At 36.4% G+C, this 18,441-nt stretch overlaps 1 protein-coding gene across 7 annotated transcripts in view; it reads right to left on the bottom strand.

The window, feature by feature from the left end:
• The window catches only part of BICD1 (BICD cargo adaptor 1), a 213,259-nt gene that overhangs the window by 33,347 nt on the left and 161,471 nt on the right, over nt 1-18,441 (bottom strand). For 4 of the 7 annotated variants that reach the window (XM_032432771.1, XM_032432775.1, XM_032432772.1 and 1 more), the window contains exons 5-7: nt 10,624-11,718; nt 6,377-6,528; nt 3,539-3,746 (exon numbers count right to left, since the gene is read on the bottom strand). In XM_032432771.1, coding sequence (XP_032288662.1) covers nt 3,539-3,746; nt 6,377-6,528; nt 10,624-11,718 — 1,455 coding nt within the window. Of the gene's footprint in view, nt 1-2,259; nt 2,454-3,428; nt 3,747-6,376; nt 6,529-10,623; nt 11,719-18,441 lie in introns of all 7 variants that reach the window. The other 3 variants (XM_032432769.1, XM_032432770.1, XR_004302720.1) reach the window with 2 other exon arrangements.

The following is an 18,441-nucleotide window of genomic DNA, read 5'->3' as shown; positions in this document are numbered from 1 at the left end:
TATACAGTAAAAGCACCATAAATAATATTTAATATGTCTTACCCAATGCAGTTCAGCCTACAAAAAATAATATATATTGTCAATAATACAAATATTTTTAGAAGCTACAATTTGTTTGGTGTAGGTAATTAGTCACTTTCTATAGTAATTGATTTAGCCAAAACTTTTTAGAAAATGTTGCTCAGTTGACCTAAAAATTTATTAAGAATGAATCTGGTAGGACCTATGGTATAAACTGAAAATTCCTTAGCCTATAATAACAGCTTTACTTTCTCCCCCCGTCATTATTTTAACTTCAAATAAATGGTTAAAAATGTAAAGTTTATTAGTATGCTACATTGTCATTAAAATGATTTTCTGGCCTAGTGATGATTCTGAATGCCATGTTCTTTATGTCTTTAATCTTGTGTATAATGATAATTTCTAAGGCCAATGGCATTTTCTAGTTATTCAAAACTAAAGAATGTAATACAACATAATGGTGCTTTCATTCATGTATGGTTAAGTAGCCTTAGAGTTGCAAGTTGTGTACAGTGTGCAAAAAGTCAAAGAAAGATTCAGAATGTATGAAAACAGGAAAAATGTTTTGTGAGACTTTTGGTACATGGATATACTCTCTTTGTCAGCAATGTCAAAATGGAGCACAAAACACCAAGATGTTCGTAATTTTAACCCAATGAATTTGCTCGAGAAAAAATTGAACTGATGAGAAGTTGACTGCATGAGGATATTTCTAGCAGCAATGCATAAAATAACAAATAATGAAAAACCATCCCAGTGGTTAACAAGAGAAGTACTGATTAGTGCAATAACATCTGAAACAAAATTTATGATACAACAACCTTTAAAAATAAAAATAGACTAGGTAACACAAAAAAGTTTACAATATAATGTTAATGGTTTTGACAATGTAATGACAATGATATAAATACATATTAATGTAAATAAGGATCAAATGATCATATACAAAATGAAAATAGCTATTTATAATTTTTAATCTTATTGATATGTCACTTTTAAATTAAAATACAATAGGGTTACTTATTAATCACAGGATTTCTTTTCTAAGTTCTAGTAGATAGTGCTACTAAATCCAGTTGGAACACTAAAACGACTGGTGGGTTTTATTCAAGTGTCCTGATGAATCATAACCACTTTGGTGATTTACAGATACTTCAAGGTACCTTCCAAAGGGGTCTGAAATAATAGGAAATGAGTTATGAAAGTAAGAACATCCAGCAGCGTTGTTGCCTTTTTTTTTTTTTTTGGTGTACATTTTGGCTGTTACGCTCTTCCAACTCATTATCACTACTTATTTGCTCAAACACTCTTAGAATGTAGAGTATGTGCTATAAATTTCCACACCACACCTTTTAAGCCCAATCAGTAGACTAATTCACAAATCAGATAAGAAAACTATTAGAGATCCAAAGGCTGAGGTTTCCAAAAAGGAATTAAGGTAAAAATCGAAGTAAATGAGGTAGGTGATAAAATCAAAGTGAATTAAAGAACAAAATTCTGTGGCAAACTCAAAGGTTACAATAGGGTCCCGAAGACAAAACTGAGTGCAGCTGTCTGGGTATCAGTACTCAGGAGTGAGTCACATTTTCAACTGAAGCTCTTCATAGGAAAAATTTTTGAAAAAGAAAAATGCAAAATGGTGAAGCTAAACATAAAATGTGAGTATATTGGTAAGCATAAATCAATAAGGGCTTGCAAACTCAAGAATATTACACTAAGATGTATATGTTCCTGAGGAGCAAAATCTTAAGAGGATTTTACTTCTATTTTCTCTATAATGATTGAGGAGACATTCTGAGTCACTACAAAAGGAGATGAGCCCGAAAGGCTTTTATAAAGATGGCTCCCTTTACTGAAATTACCTTAAAAATTTTCAGAACAAAATGACAAAATTTGATCAGGATGGAATTGCTATGAGCTACCAAATTGCAAATAGGACCCGGGAGTGTGCTCTGCATTACACCTGATGCTAGGTTCCCTTGACCTATCCCATTCCTTCCAACTCTCATTTTCCATCGTTGGCTGTTAAAAGGAAGTCCCTGGAGACTCCTAAGGAACACTTGTCTTGCAGAGTAGAGGAGGAAACAGGGTGCTAAGCGTAAAGTCGTGTTTACTTTAGCTGTAGGAATTCAAAGTCGGACTCCGTAGATGGGTGGGCATGAGTGGTTGGGAGGAAGGGGAGAGTTGTCTATTGAGCTAATCATTTGCATCACATGCACCCAAGGAAAAAATGTTTACCTGGTGGAGCCACGGTTAACCTTTTTTCCTTGCTGAGCCGGTGCCCTTGGATGAATTCATTCATGGAAGGGGGGCCCTTCAGAAGAAATGATTCTGTGGAGGTGGGATCAGGGGGAACTCTTAATAAATTCTGTAGGTAGGTAGCCCCTGAAGTCCTGGGACGGCTCTGATCACAAAGGGAAGGTGAAAATTGTCTTGCAGGAGATCCAAGAAAATACATATAGGAAACAAAAAAGTTTTACTTTAATTACCTTTCAAAGCCTCACCAGTGACAGCATTATTTATACTGGCATTTAATTTTTTTTTAACATGTAAATCAAGATTTTTGCTAATTGCTTAGTTTCCATACCAGGATACAACCCTATTTGGAAACTGTATTGGGTACTGGAAAAGAAATTTATTATAGTTAGTCAGTTTGAACCGCAAATAGAAAATATTATTTGATTCTTTACTGAAAGTTCCTAAAATAAAAATTTTACCATTAACTGAAAATACAGGGTAAGTAATTCAACATCCAGGACTCTGTAAAAAGGTCACAAAATCAAGCCACTAAAACCCTTGCAAATGAGTTATTTGAGCAACATTCACATACCAAATGAAAAGGCACAAAAACCTGCTTTTAAGAAAAAGATTATACACATTCCATCCCATTTCACCTCAGTAGAGCCATCTCCTTTTAGTCAGTTGTCAGTTTGGTAATGCGGACAAAAATTTCCCTAAGAGTACAGATTCATATTCTTGCCCCATTAAACAGAAGCTGGTAAATAGCACCATTACCAGAAGTACAATGACTTTTAAATGTCATGTAAAACAGCTAAAACGTAGCTTCATTCTTAATATTCACCTTTTAGCTAGCAATTTTTAGGTTGGAGGTAAGGGAGAGGCATATTTACACATACAAGGAACAGCAAAAATGTTGACAGATACTCGAAAATTATATTATGGTTAATCAAGAGGTGGGGCGTGAGGGACAGAAAGGAATAAATCAACACAATTATCAAAAGGTTTTGATTTGGAAAAACCAACAGGGGCAAGCCCGTTAATACAGCCACTCCCAGTTTTTCTCTTCCTTCCCTTCCTCCATCCTCCACAATAAGAGCACATTTATTTTTGCAGTTAACTAAACATCTGGCCCCTGCACCATACTGTGAAGATCGCTGCATGCATACCTTTTTCTCTGAGTACCACTGCTGCCCCGAATGTTGGGTGTCTGTGGGCCCTGACTATGCAGGAGGTAAGTGTCTACGGTGGGCACGGTGATTGACGCCTCCCCACTTACTTTAGGGCTGCCGATCTTGCTCTTTCCAAGTTTGCCTTTGCTGCGTCGGGACTGCTCATGGTCAAACTCTAAGTCCTCCAGCCGCTGAGTCAGGGCGAGTTTTTGCTGGATAGCCATTCGTAACAAAGTGTTTAGAGTCTTCTTCTCGTCCTCTGCGGCTGCTAACTGTCTCTGCATCTCATCCAACTGTGTGACGTATTCATCACATCTAGAACCCAAACACATCTCAGTGAAAATCTCACTGAAATTAAATGTCGAACTTAAGCTGAGCAGTAATGAACTGTCCTGGAATTTAGATTTAGAAGCCTGGTCTTCCCTGAGCAGAATGAAGGTAACCTGTTACAGTGGAAAACTGGAAACAGCAGAGCAGATAGAGTAACTGATGTTTCATCTATACAATGGAGTACATATGGACACTCTTAATAGGTGACATCTTAAACCCCAAGGACAGAGTTACTGTGGAGGCTGCTCCAGGATGTCAGAAGAATGAACAGTAAAGTCTCACGTAATGTTCACAGCATCTTAGATGTGTTACAATCGCTTCTTCTACAGTGTGTTAACATTGTACTCTTTGGAGGAATGTGACAAGTTTGTTACAGACCAGGCTTGTAGCATGCAAAAGAATAATAATATTTATAAAGAAAACGTTTCCTTCTTTATCTATATTTATGGGTTTTGAGTACAAATTGCAGCTGCACTGCTTTCAAGATGGCAGATTTGCCTGAATTAGAAACTTGAATATTTTCAAAGATTTCTCAACCAGATGATCAAGCAAGAGATGTCAAAGAAAACCAAGATTTGCATAGGGTTTGATAGACATAGCAGGCTGTCAGGAACATCTTTGTTCAGCTTTGATACTCATGCTACAGCAGAAAGATAAGCTCAGTGATCTTTCTCCCCATCCAAAGTAAAACCTAAGCACATAAACATTTGGAAGGAAAAATTAATCACACAATTATTCACAGATTTTTTTTTCTGAGTTTACTTACCCACTAAGATAATAACAAATATTCTTCATGCACCAGCTGAGAGTTAACGACTTGATGGAGGTATCTAAAATGTACTATACAAACTTTGAAATTAACACAAGCCTTGCAGCATTTTAAAGAAAAAAACAGACTCTAGTGAAAGGACTTGAGATCCAGGTGGGTCCCTTAAATGTCATTGTTTTTAACCTTAAATGTCAAGAAGCAGTAGGGATACCATAGCAGGGATATCATAACAAAGATTGGGTCTTAGTAAAAATAGAAGGTGGATTTCAGGACCCTGGGTTTATTTTAACTGCTCAGATAAACAATATTTTAAAAAATACTATGGAGAAAGGCAATTACGATACATAAAAAGACAAATAGTGTGAAAATGCACTATTTGGGAGAAATAATTCTTAAGTAAACCAGATTGAGATATAAATGTCCCTTTAAAAAAGTTTTGATTTCTTTTTAAAAGAATACATATATATTCTACATGTAATGCTGACTGATTTCTTTCATCAAAGAGGGGAGCACTATGTACCATCCCCCTTCTCTATCCGGCCCTTCACAGTGGCCAGAGGTATATCTATCCTACTCCTTGAACTCTCCCAGGCTCAGACCCAGAAGTCAGTTCCTACAGGTCCCCTGCATCCCTGTGATCCGCCAAGCACTCAGTCTTCTCACAGGCATCACCAAGAGAATCAATCACAAAGTATGAGCTTGAAACTTTCCTCTCCTGATACACAAGGAAGCTGGACAAACTCCAGGGCTCAGGATTTTTTTTTACACTTATATCAGCTACATGTAAATTATTTATTGAATCTGCAAATAAAGCCATAGTTATGCTTTGTGAATATTGTACCATGTTTGTATCATATAAGATATGTGACTGCTTTTGTTTTGGTACTGAATTGTGAAAGCAAAAACAATGGATGACAACATCTTTGAAAAGCTCATGATTTTGATGGGGCACCTGGGTAGCTCAGTCTGGTTAAGCATGGAATGTTGATTTTGGTTCAGGTCATGATCTCAGGGCCATGAGTGAGCCCCAAGTCTGGGCTCCACCCTGAGCATGGACCCTGCTTAAGATTCCCCCTTTCCCTCTGCCCTTCCCCTTCACACCGCTCTCCTGCTTTCTCTCTCTCTCTCTCTCAAAATAAATAAATAAATAAATTCTTGTTAAAAAAAAGAAATTTCAGGATTTTGAAATCTTCGAGTCAATACATGCTTAATCACTTCAAGTTTAAAAGCAAAATATAGAACCACTGTACTGTGATAATGAAACTGGTGGGAGGAGGTAGTCACTAATATTTGTCTAATTAATTAGCTGGGCAATGTGAAAAATTTGGTGATAAATACAATTACATTTTAGAAATTCTAATTTAATTCACAGTGTATTAAAGTCCAAGTAATTAGCTGATATAATGAATATTGATATTTGTTACGGAGGTCTTTCTCACACAATACTAATGATAAGCACTTCTATGTCCTTTAGTCACAGAAATAAATTTCAGTGGTGAAAATATAATATTTAGCTATTTTAAGAAGTATGTCCCCCCCCTTATTGGAGGCTTTTGGGGGAGGGGGTCTAATTCTTTTGGGCATACAACCTCTAGGAAAAATATCTATCACATTAATTTAAAAATACTTCTGTGTAAAAGAATTGCTTGATCCAGTGTGTCCAGTAGAGGGCTCTGGAAAACAGCACAAAACGTTTTGTCTTAGTTTGGTCAGAGCGGAATCTCAAGTGTTTTCTTCACACCTTACCCTCTTGGATGGCACACCAAACAACACTCAAGAGATAAATGTGAATTTTAAAGTCTTTCCTCCACCTATCGCACCTAATCTTGGAAGAAGAAACTATTACCTTGTTGCAAACATTGCTCTCAGGGATGAGAAAGTCGCTGCATCTTCTTTCAAAGCCTTCAGTTCGTTCCTAAGCTTCGTCATAGTTTCAGTCACCATTGCTTTCTCATTTTCGTATTTGTTCTTGAGATTAGCTAGTGCCACCTCAGCTGTCTGAAGCAGAAAAATCACAATGCTTATGGTTTTCATATCAGGAAAACCGATCATACAGATTTGTCCATGCTGGGTCTATTATTTTCTTTCATAAACGGAGAATGAAATTGATTTGGTTACATTTTATCTATCTATCTATCTATCTATCTATCTATCTATCTATCTATCATCTATCTATCTATCTATCTATCTATATCTATCTTTCTATCTATATCTATATATAGATAGATGTCTATCTATCTATATCTATATATAGATAAATAAATATATATATATGTACTTTAACATGGTTAAATTGCCCTAGAAGCCAGCTGTGAACCAGAGTCAGTATCAGGAGCTAAGGAAATGATAGTAGTTCAGTAAATAGTTAATGCAGATGCTTGAAAGTGCGATTTTTCAGACAAAAAGGGAGCAGAAATGAAAGTTTATACAGGAAGGATTTTATCAAGAAGAAGGTAGTGAAGAAGCACAGACCAATTGAAATACAATAGAATGCAAATATTTTTATGTCACTTGTGCTCTATGGGCCTAAAAGACACAGGCCATTGCAATTTATAGCATGGGTATATGACAAACTATAAATCCATATTACATGTTTAAGGAAAAGAATTAACAAAGAACCAAATACTCCCTGTCTTTGCCTACAACTTCAAAACAAAAAACTATAGTCTAATTTAATTCTTCACAATCTCCATAAAAGCAGAAATTCCAAAATGTTGAATGAATTAAAATACTTGTTTGAACTTGGAATTTGGGCATTTCTGAATCTTTTGAAATTAACAGTGTTTCAAGTTGAGAACTAGCTTGACACACAGTAGGAAGAAAGAAAAATGTGGACTGAATCAATGCATGAAATCAATGTATATTTAGGGACTGCCTGTTTGATGCATAGCGCATGGTATATATATTGAAGCCAAACTGCAAACATACTATTTTTACAAACCGTTAACCACAGCTTTTCAGAGTGTGTAAAAATATTCAATACTAATGAAAAAGTCCATTACTAATGAAAAAAAAAAATCCATTACTAATGGGATTTCCTAGGAAGACTATCCTGGTTTTTAACATTTCCTTTTGTGCTTGAAATGGACAGCCTCGACTTTCTTATGTCTCTGTAGAGACAAGTGGATTCTTTTTAAAATTAAAACAATGTTGGGATAGGGTAGTTTGTTAATGTTTTGATTCCAGAGTAGTTTCTTACGAGTTTTAATTGAATTTCAGATTCAGATTAAAATGAGAAATTACTCATAAAATATTTTGGTATGTTCTGTAGTGCTATAGCTCAGTAGAATCTTCAGAAATATTACAGATTCAGAAAATTATCCAGAATGCAGAAATTGACCTGGGGAAAAAAATGGCAGTTGTTTAATTTTTTAAAAATTTATACACATATTTACTTAGGACAGACCATTAAGTTTAAAAGTTGTGAAAATGTTGACATACAAATCTGTAAGCATGTGGAGCCACATGATCCATTATCTAAGGGTTGGAGAGGAAGGAATGACAAAAGAACAAGATCTGAAATAGAAGTACAAACTCATTTATTCTTTGTAAGAAATGCTCCAGAAGACTCCACTTTGTTTGTAGGGTTTTTTGTTTGTTTGTCCACAGACTGCACAAAGCTTTTTCAGAAGTAAGAAGTTCTGAGTATCTACAACCTTTGAGTAGATTTGGTGATGTCTGCATTCACTACATTCTCCATGCTCCCAAAGTTGACTTTCTAAATAAAATGTCTTGCTCCCAGCCACAGAGATCTTCCCCAACCATTCCCTGAATATATCCTTCTATTCTGTGGCTCTCTACCTACTATTCTTTCTGTCTGGAATGGTTTCTTCCTCTCCTCTCCTGGAAAACAACTCTTTATCCTTCAAGAACAAACTCAAGTATAATTGCTTCCATGAAGTTTTTTGCTAACCCCGTTAGGAAACATTAATCCCTTCCTCGGCAATGCTTCCATAGCTTCTACTGCAGCCTGTGTAACATCACACTGTCATGATCTGTGTCTTTCCCCACAGCCTCACTAGTTTGTGAATCCTGGTCTGAAAGGTGGGGACCATGTATTAGTCTTTGTTGAATGTTCAGCATCTCGCACAGTTTAGTCCACAGATGGTATTTCATAAACATTGCATATTCCAGCAGAAGACAACGTGCATACCAAAAAACCCTGAAGTATATTAAAAGATTCATAGAGAACGCAGAATGCCTATTTTTAAAACAGGAAGATGCCCCTTTTTCCTTTTATGACAGAATTCTTACCTTAGTCTTAATAGCGAACATTCCACAATGTCTAAATATAATGGATGTCATCTGCAGACATCTGAAGTTATTCATGGCACATAAGCATCATAGCAGTAGGCCCAACATCATTAAAATGTAAACTAAATGCATGGCTAGAAATGTGTTTTCATTTTATTTACTGAGACCATAAGGGTTGTGATGCTAATGTGATGCAAATGGTACCACAAACCACTGAGAAAATAAAAATTTAGCCAGGAATGCTTTGTATTCCTGTATTGACTGAATTCCAATGGTACTGTTTATACCGCTCAATATATCCTACCCTGTAAATAGTTACAGGCATGTGTTGAACTCCTACTAGATTACTTGGTCACTTATTTTTGCATCCCTATTTACTACCTGCCTTGAAATATGTAATCAATGAATGCTTGTTCACAAATTAGTCTCCTGTGGCTTATCAACCATGCTTATCTATACTTCTGAATCAATTAAGCATCTTGACACTTATAGATCTAGGTTTCCAGGTTGTTAATATTCAACCTGCAAGAAGAAGTTAAAGATGTTATTTGAATGGCTTGACCAAGAATGCCCGGGACATTATGTCTTTGATAAAGGTCGTCTAAGCCTTATCTATTATGGTATTAGTAATATGGTTTTGGCTATTGATGACCACTCTAAGTCACTGGGTCTTTGGATTGTAGCAGTTTATGGCAATAAATTCTTTCACTCTGACCTCAAATTGGAGTCAGATCTCTCACAAATTCTTTATTCATCCTAATCTTTTCTATTTCCCTGAAGTGATGGCACAAAAGAAGGTCCTAATTTGCCCTTAGATTTATATAAAACATATTTATGGTGCAAACAATATTACTGCTCGTGGGATAGACCTCCCATTTACATCAGTGGATTTATGGGAACTGAAGATAAAGACGCTAGAAAGCTGTACTGTGGATGACATAATAATGGTGTGGTTTCCCCCAAATAAGGGCAAAAGAAGGAGCACTGCATCTGAAATCATTCCCCAACACCAGCACTGCTTATGTTTGCAAGAAGGTATTTGATGCTTTGTTGTTTCTCTTTATCAACACCCTTTATTAGCACCCTTCTCAAATGTATCTTTCAAGGTTCACTTTCCAGAGAAACTAAATAGAAATTAAAAATATTTTCCCACCTATATTTCATAGCACTCCCACCCAGGTAAAGCTGAAGGGTGGAAAACAAATTCGGTAGTGAAGGAGATCTAGGGATTAGTCAGGTAGAGTCCTGTTGTAGCATTCCTGCTTATTCCAGAAGGACGAGACCTATTGTTAGGAAAAATTTTCTACTGCTTCAGCTCTGACCTAGGTGAATTGACATCCCAGCTGAACCTAAATTTCAGATATGTGGTCACTGGCAGAGCTAGTGGACATTCTATATCTTTGTCTGTCTCTCTCTCTCTCTCTAGACCTCTGTTTGCTCTGGCCGCCTGCCAGGCTATCTCCTTGGTGTAAGCTGCCATGCCAGCCTATTCTGCCATCGCTCTATCACCTGTTTCCCCACTCAATGACTGCTGGATTCCAGCTAAGTACTGCCTGAATTGTCTTTCTACATTGCAACTGGATTCTCCTTGGATCCTGCTTAACTGCCTCACCTCTACCTCTCTCTAGAGGGGCATCCTTACTCTCCTGTATCATCCACTCACTCACTGAAAAATAATACTTACATTCTGATCTGGCACTGGGACATAGTTTGATTTATTCCTCTGCTGACCAGGAATCTGACCTCTCATCCTGATGATAATGGACACTCAAAAACATTAAAGAATTAACTAGTTAGGAAAGCTTTGGCCAGCATGCGTTGTCAGTAGAATGAGATCACCTGTTTGTTGGCTTTCAGCACTGCCCTCAGTGTGGCGATCTGCTCCCGTTTGGTGCTCAGCAGGGACTTGAGCTTGAGTATCTCTTCCATTAAGGCTTCCTTGTCTTTATCAATCATGGGAGCCAGCTCCCGTGCCGCTGCTCTTTGACGAGACAGTTGCAAGGACCGGTCCACAGCTTTCTGCAGATGCTTGATTTGGTCCCGGATTATGGCATTAAGGTTGTAGATATTCATTGGCTCTTTGCGGATGTCACTTGTGTCTAATACTGGAGATGATGGTGGGGCAGTAATAACAGGCGAGATTGTGGGGGTCTTGGTTGGACTTGGTTCTTTGCTGGCCTCTGTGTTTTCTTTTGAAATTGGTTCAGATGAGGTCCTTGTTTCTACTGGGGATGACACACCTCTCCTGGCTAATCGTGGAGACAAAAGTCCCCTGGGGTCATCAGGCCCTTTCAGGCTGCCACTACGAGTGACTCTGCTCTGCCTATAGTAGTCCAGCATGACCCTGTTGGGGGTTTCGTTATTACACAGACATACATGGTGGTAAAGCTGGGCTAGCTCCTCACTAAATGTCACCAACTCATCCTGGGCTGTATTAAGGGTATTGTGATTTTCGTTGGCTATGCCGGTCATCTTTTGCAATTCCTTCTCCATGTGGGCCATCTTCTCTCCACTCTCCTTGGTGGTCTTCTCAAGACTTGTAACCTGCTCATCATACATTTGGATCTTACTCTCATATTTGGCTTTCTCTTCAGTATAGTTTTCTACAGATTTATTATATTTCTCCTTTAAGGTCTTAATTTCAGCTTTCAAATCAATCACCTCAGTTACTGCCACCCTATATTTGCATTCGAGGATCTCTAAGCCATTGATGTCCACTTCGTAGTCATGGGCCTCCTCCCCTGAGTCCCGGCCCTTCTCCCCATCCAGCTCAGCCTTGAGTTCTTTGCTGCTCTGTAGGCCTCTCATGGCATTAACATGTTCTGTGAGCCGGTGCACCCGTTCGTGCTGCTCTGTCAGCGCCCCCTTGGTGTGTTCCAGCTGCGTCTGTGACTCCTGGAGATTGGCCAGAAGAATGGCCTTTTCCCGCTCTACCTGTAATGGCAAAAAAAAAGTCTCTGAATGACTTCAATGCAATGCCAATGATGCACTTGTCCATTCACAGTCAGGCATGTATTCATTTAAAATAACTGCAGCAGAGCCAATGTCCCCATTATTTCAAACTAAATTGGAGTGTGTTTTCTTATTTTAGCAGTTCTGATAAGTCAATCAGTCTAAAAGCACATCATTTTAAAAGAATTATGCTATGCATATTTACTCATCCAAATTCTCATGCATTATACACATACACTCATGAAACTTAAATGTTATTCAAACAATCTTATTTTTATCTTTTAACGCCTTATAGAAAACATAACATGATGTCAAGAGATAGTACTTGGCACTGTCTTTATTTTGAGAGCCTTAGAATGTATCTGCTCCTTAGTTCATGTGGGATAAGTGACTGTCTCAAGGCTCCTATGAATCATCCTTTCCTTCTGAGAGCTCAACCCCAAATCAGATTTAACACCTAAGGCTTTAACTTACTAAATAATGCTAGGTACCTTAACCATCCCCTTAAAAAATAGGCATTTAATCCCCAGAATAGACATGTACTACATTTGATAGCTTTTAATATAAAAGTCAGAGAACACAGAGTTTTAGGGTTAAAAGAACAATTTACAAATCATTTCAATTCCTTCAGTCCAGATAGGAATTTTAAAAATTAGCAATTTATTTGAATAACATGACAGTTTTGTTATTGTATACTGAAAAATATTCTGGTCTCAATATAAAATACTGTCTCATCAAACATAAGTATATAAGAAATTATAATAGGAGAATTCAAAAAACCATTTTCTGTCCCTTCATATAGGTAATCACTATGAATTAAAAGTTTTTACATGCTTATAACATAAATGTGTTTTTCAGTAAGCAAATAATATTATTGAGACTTGCTTTAAAGATAGCAGATTGATGTTGAATGTTTTTCTATCTAAAGGAATTTATCAGTTTGAACTTTTAGATTTTCCTGGATCATACATTACATCCCTCCAAACTTCTAAATTGCTAGGAGGTAAGTAAAATTATTATTATACTAACATGATAAATATCAATTCTTAAACTATAATTAATATAATACCAGCATATTACTTTAGGAGATCTATACCTATCTATAAATTTATAATACAGTATAGCAGTAGCTTTTTTAATAGATTGAGATATTGCCAACCTTTATTTTTTAAATTTTTTTAGAAAGACTTATTTATCTATTTTAGAGAGAAAGAGAGAGAGAGAGCGGGTGGGGGGAGGGGGAGAGAGAGAGAGAGTCTTAAGCAGACCCTGTGCTGAGTGCGGATCCCAATGCGGGGCTTGATCTCATGACCCTGAGATCATAACCTGAGCCAAAACCAAGAGCCTGACACTTAACTGACTGCTACCTAGGCACCCTAGTAGACTAGTATTTTTATGATCCTTTGTGGTATATGATATCTTTCATATTATTATCATATATAGACAGTCCTCACTTAAGGTTCTAATATGCATGAATTTCAGTGACCATAGTTAGTTAAAACACCAGTCCCCCAAAACATAGTACATTAACTGTGAGCAATGTGAGCAGTACATTTCAATGACCAGTACAATAACTGTGAGCAATGTGAGCAGTATAAACTTTGCTGCTTCAATCTACAAAATCACTACATAATAACATCATGACAAGTGAAATCATATCACTTCTGTCGAAGTGTTTCAGTGATTGGTCACAGGTTGTATCTGTTATTCAGTTCATTCACAGAGAGCAAAGTGTAGTTGTGTTCTCTTGTCTTCTTGTCTCCCAGTGGTAAACCCACATGATGTTTTACCAAAATATAGTCCAAAGAGGGAAATGGGAGAGAAAGAAAGAAGAAACAAAAGAAGAAAAGAAGAAAAGAAAAGAGAAGGAAGGAAGGAAGGAAGGAAGGAAGGAAGGAAGGAAGGAAGGAAGGAAGGAAAGAAAGAAAGAAAGAAAGAAAGAAAGAAAGAAAGAAAGAAAGAAAGAAAGAAAGAAAGAAAGAAAGAAAGAAAGAAAGGAAAGAAAGAAAGAAAGAAAGAAAGAAAGAAAGAAAAAGAAAAGGGAAGGAGGGAAGAAGGAAGGGAAAAGGAAAGGAAGGAAAAAAAGAACAAGTAGCAGAGAAACAAGCAGTGACAACATTGGAAGTAAAATCTGAATCAGATATAAATGGAGTTACAGAAGAAATAATTGAATGTGACAATGTTGACACTGATATCATTTGAAAGAATTTAGATATGCAGCCAAAGCACTTGGTGAAGGAGAATGCATCAACATAAATCAAAAAAGTAGTTGTTACAAAAAGGATAAAAATGTCCTAGAAGAAGTGACATGGGCACACTAAAGGTACTCTCAGAGATATTTTCAGACATTGAAAGTGCAATGTATCTAGAATGCTGAAAGCTAATCCAAACAGGAGTATGACAATTTACCAAGGCATAGAAAAGATTCTTGCTCCTATCATAAAACATATGATGAGAAGAAGGTAAGATTGAACTGTATTTGATAAGTTTTTTGGGGGGTGCAGGTACAATTTAAATTTTTGTTTCAAAAGTTTGGATATCTTTGATATTCTATAAAATGTAAAGTTAATTTCCCTAGTTTTTTTCGGGGGGGTTAAATTTTTATTTCAAAGATAAGTTTTTTTTTTACAAGGAAAACTTTAACTATGCTTCTACTCTTTGGATTACAGTGTACTAAGTAGTTTTACAATTTTTTCATTTCTTTATACATTTATAACCAACAGTAAGAGAGTTTTTAATGTTTTGACAAAAAATTTTTAAGGATCATAGAACAAAGGGCACCTGGTTGGCTCAGTTGGTACAGCATGAGACTCCTGATCTTGGTGTCATGAGTTCAAGCCCCACAGTGGGTGTTGAACTTACTTAAAAAAAAAAAAAATCACAGAACAATTGAATTTTCTCTATTAATTATGAGTTTGTTTTGCATAGTTTCAGCTTCCACAGTCATTTATGGCTTAGCAATATCATGCAAAGCAAGGATTCCCTATATGTTAGGTGATAAAATTAGAACTAAAAATACAGTTTTGTTATTTTAAATTATTATTAGAAGCTTCTAAGTTGTAGCTTTGATTTTATGACATAGTACTTGCTCATATCTGGAACACAATCCACAAGTTAAATATTATGGCTACAGAAACCAAAATATTCCAAAAAAATAGTTTAACAGGTTAAAAAAAAAGAAGCCAACTGGGGCTGTTGCATCAGAGAACTGGACCCTAATTTTGGTGCCAACATTTACCTAGCTATGTGACTCTGGGCAAGCTTAAGTTTATGAACTTATAAAAGGATGATTGAGTAAGATAGTGAATATAACGCTCAAGGTATTATAATGTTAACTGTCATTAACATTTGGGTAACTGCTCATTCCCATGACCAAAATGTTTCTGTAGGGCAAACACATTTGTTTCACAGATTTGTATCTGTATGTGCAAAAGTAATTCTTTCAATTCAGAGTCAAGATATATTCCAGGGGTGCCTGGGTGGCTCAGTTGTTAAGCGTCTGCCCTCAGCTCAGATCATGATCCCAGAGTCCTGGGATTGAGCCCTGCATCTAGTTACCTGCTCAACGGGAAGCCCACTCCCCCAAGTTGTGTTCCCTCTCTCACTGTCTCTCTCTCTGTAAAATAAATAAATATTAAAAAACAAAACAAAACAAAAAAACAACACAAAAAACCAACAAAGGTATTTTCCAGTACAAATCCTCTTAGTTGGGTTTCATTAGATAATAACAAATTGTATTACCATAGCTGAAGATGAATTGATTTATCCAGACTATTGGGCAATAACTTTAAGTGGAAAACCCAGGTAACTAGGTAATGTGGTATTTGAGGAAAAGCCAAGTCATTTAAATTTTTGATAAAAAATAAAAAATAAATCTCCTAAATATTCTGTTGATATTGTATATAATCTCAGTGAAAATGGATTATTTCAGGAGTTTTCTTTTCTTTTTCTCTTGAAAACTAAGTGAATTTGCTCTGAAAAGCCTAAACATCATTTGATTAGTATACATGATTACAACAGACAAAGCTGGGTTTTTTTAAAGATTTTATTTATTTATTTGAAAGAGGGAGAGAAAGCGTGCACGAGCAGGGGGCAGAGGCAGAAGGAGAGGGAGAAGCAGATTCCTCGCTAAGCAGGGAGCCTGATGCGGGATTCAATCCCAGGACCCCGAGACCATAACCTGAGCAGAAGGCAGACACTTAACCAACTGAGCCAGCCAGGTGCCCCAACAAAGGTGTTTTCAAAAAGCCTTTTAAGAGGGGGTGCCTGGGTGGCTCAGTCAGTTAAGTATCTGACCCTTGATCTCGGCTCAGGTCTTGATCTCAGGGGTCATGAGTTTAAGCCCCGCATCAGGCTCCACACTGGTCCTGGAGCCTACTTTTAAAAACAAACAAACAAACAAAAAAGCTTTTAATGGGAAAAGATTTTGAACAAAATAAAAATTGGACCAGAACAAAATGTGCTAAAGTGTCTCAACATCATTTTTAGAGGAAAAAGTGTTATAATGAATGAGGTAATGCCATTAGGAGAGTTCCAATCTGTGCTCTGCCAATTCTGATTTTAAAATAACATTTTTTTAAAAGATTTTATTTATTTATTTGACAAAGAGAGACACAGAGAGAGAGGGAACACAAGCAGAGGGAGCGAGAGAGGGAGAAGCAGGCTTCCCACTGAACAGGGAGCCCGATGCGGGCTTGATCCCAAGACCCGGGGATCATGACCTGAGCCGAAGGCAAACGCTTAATGACTGAGCCACCCAGGCACCCCTAAAATAACATTTTTTAAGACTAAAAGATAAATCTATCAGGTTCTTCAGGATAGCCTCTCCAGAAAACATCAGATAGAATATTGTCTCTTTCGTATATGTATCTTCCACACACTCAGTACATTTCTGGTGGAATCACTTGAACAGAGACTGATATCCAAATTTACACACACACACACACACACACACACACACACATTTTTTCCAGACAATTATGATTGGTCTGCTCCCCCTTGAAAGATAACTAAATTGTGGATAATTTTATACAACTCCAGCATGATATTTTCACTCAGCTATTGAGGTTTGGACTACCTTAAATTATATTTGGATTTCAGAAGCAGTGCATAAACTATTTAAGATATGTTCTGCTTTGAATTAATAAATGCAAAGCACTTCAAATATTAAAATTACTATTCATTTTAAGTGTACTATTTTAATCTCCATTTGTGAAGACGTTATCCAAGAGACACTTGCTGAGTTAATTATCATCTTCCATAGTGACTAAGAATGATTGCCTTATTTCTCTTTCTACAATCTTCATCTTCTATCTGGAACTGAAGATTTTATTTTTTATAGTAGGGCTGGTTATTTTGTCAGAAAACTTGAATGCAGAATTTGTGAACTCTTTAATCCTGTGTAACTATACAGTATATTATTGTCATTATATCCGATTGAAATTTTTTTAAAGTAATCTCTACTCCCACATGGGCCTCGAACCCACAACCCCAAGATCAAGAGTCACATGCTCTATTGACTGAACCTGCCAGGCATCATCCCTCCCATAGAAATTTTTTAATTTCACGGAATGTTTATCTTTTAAATAAACACATTTACATGTATTGAGTACTGATAGATTCTTTTGTGGAAGAACAAAAGAAAAGATAATCACAATTTGCACATTCACATTAAGACTTTTATAGGAAAAGAAATCAAAGCTGTTTTATAAGCTATTAATTTTCATCGTCAACTGACTCTCAATTTGACACTTGAATGCTTGGTGTGATTCTTGTAATGGTATACATAGTATCGACATGTACAAATAGGACTCAGAAATAAATAATTTATTCTTCTCTGCTTGAAGTGAAGCAATTCTGGCAATGCATATAGGTACCCTGACAAACAAGAATTGTGAAAAAGATCAACCTAGTGCAAAATTAACCTGGTGTTACCATATGACCTAGCAATTCCACTCCTAGGCATATACCAAAGAAAATTAAAACATATGTGCACACAAAACTTGTACATAAATGTTCATGCCATTATTCATGAGTCAAAAAGTGGAAACAGTTCAAATGTTCATCACTGATAAATGGATATAAGAATGGAATATTATTTGACAATAAAAAGAATGAAGTGCTAATATATGTTGTAACATGAATGAACTTCAAACATGTTATGCTAAGTGGAAAAAGCTAGTCATGAAAGGCCACCTATTGTATGATTCCATTTACATCAAATGTCCAGACTAATCTATCAAGACAGAAAGTAGATTAGTGGTTGCTCAGGGCTGGAGTGGCTAATGGGTACATGGTTTATTTTTGGTGTGATGAAAATGTTCTAAAATTGACTGTGGGGATAGTTGCACAGCTCTGTAAATATACTAAAAACCACTGAATTATACCCTTTAACTAGGTGGATATATGGCATGTGAATTATATCTCCAAAAAGTTGTTCTTAAAAAAAATGACATAGACTCTTCCCTTGCTGTTGTGATAATAGATACTCTTATTATGTTTTCTGATATGTCGTAGAAAAAGTAAATCTTCTGAGAAATGCATTTGCCTATAAAGCTTATATTAAAGGTAATCTTTAACTATAAAATCTGCAATTGTTTAGTGACTTGTCAACTTTGCCCTAGGAAATTGTATTTGTCACTTTAATTTTTAAAAAACACAAACTGACCAATCTTCTTTTAATTAATTTCACCCCAAAAATATTCT

Source organism: Phoca vitulina, unplaced genomic scaffold, assembly GCF_004348235.1.
Source record: "Phoca vitulina isolate PV1807 unplaced genomic scaffold, GSC_HSeal_1.0 scaffold49, whole genome shotgun sequence".
Taxonomy (NCBI): Eukaryota; Metazoa; Chordata; class Mammalia; order Carnivora; family Phocidae; genus Phoca; species Phoca vitulina.
This window is presented reverse-complemented; position numbering and strand designations above follow the sequence as displayed.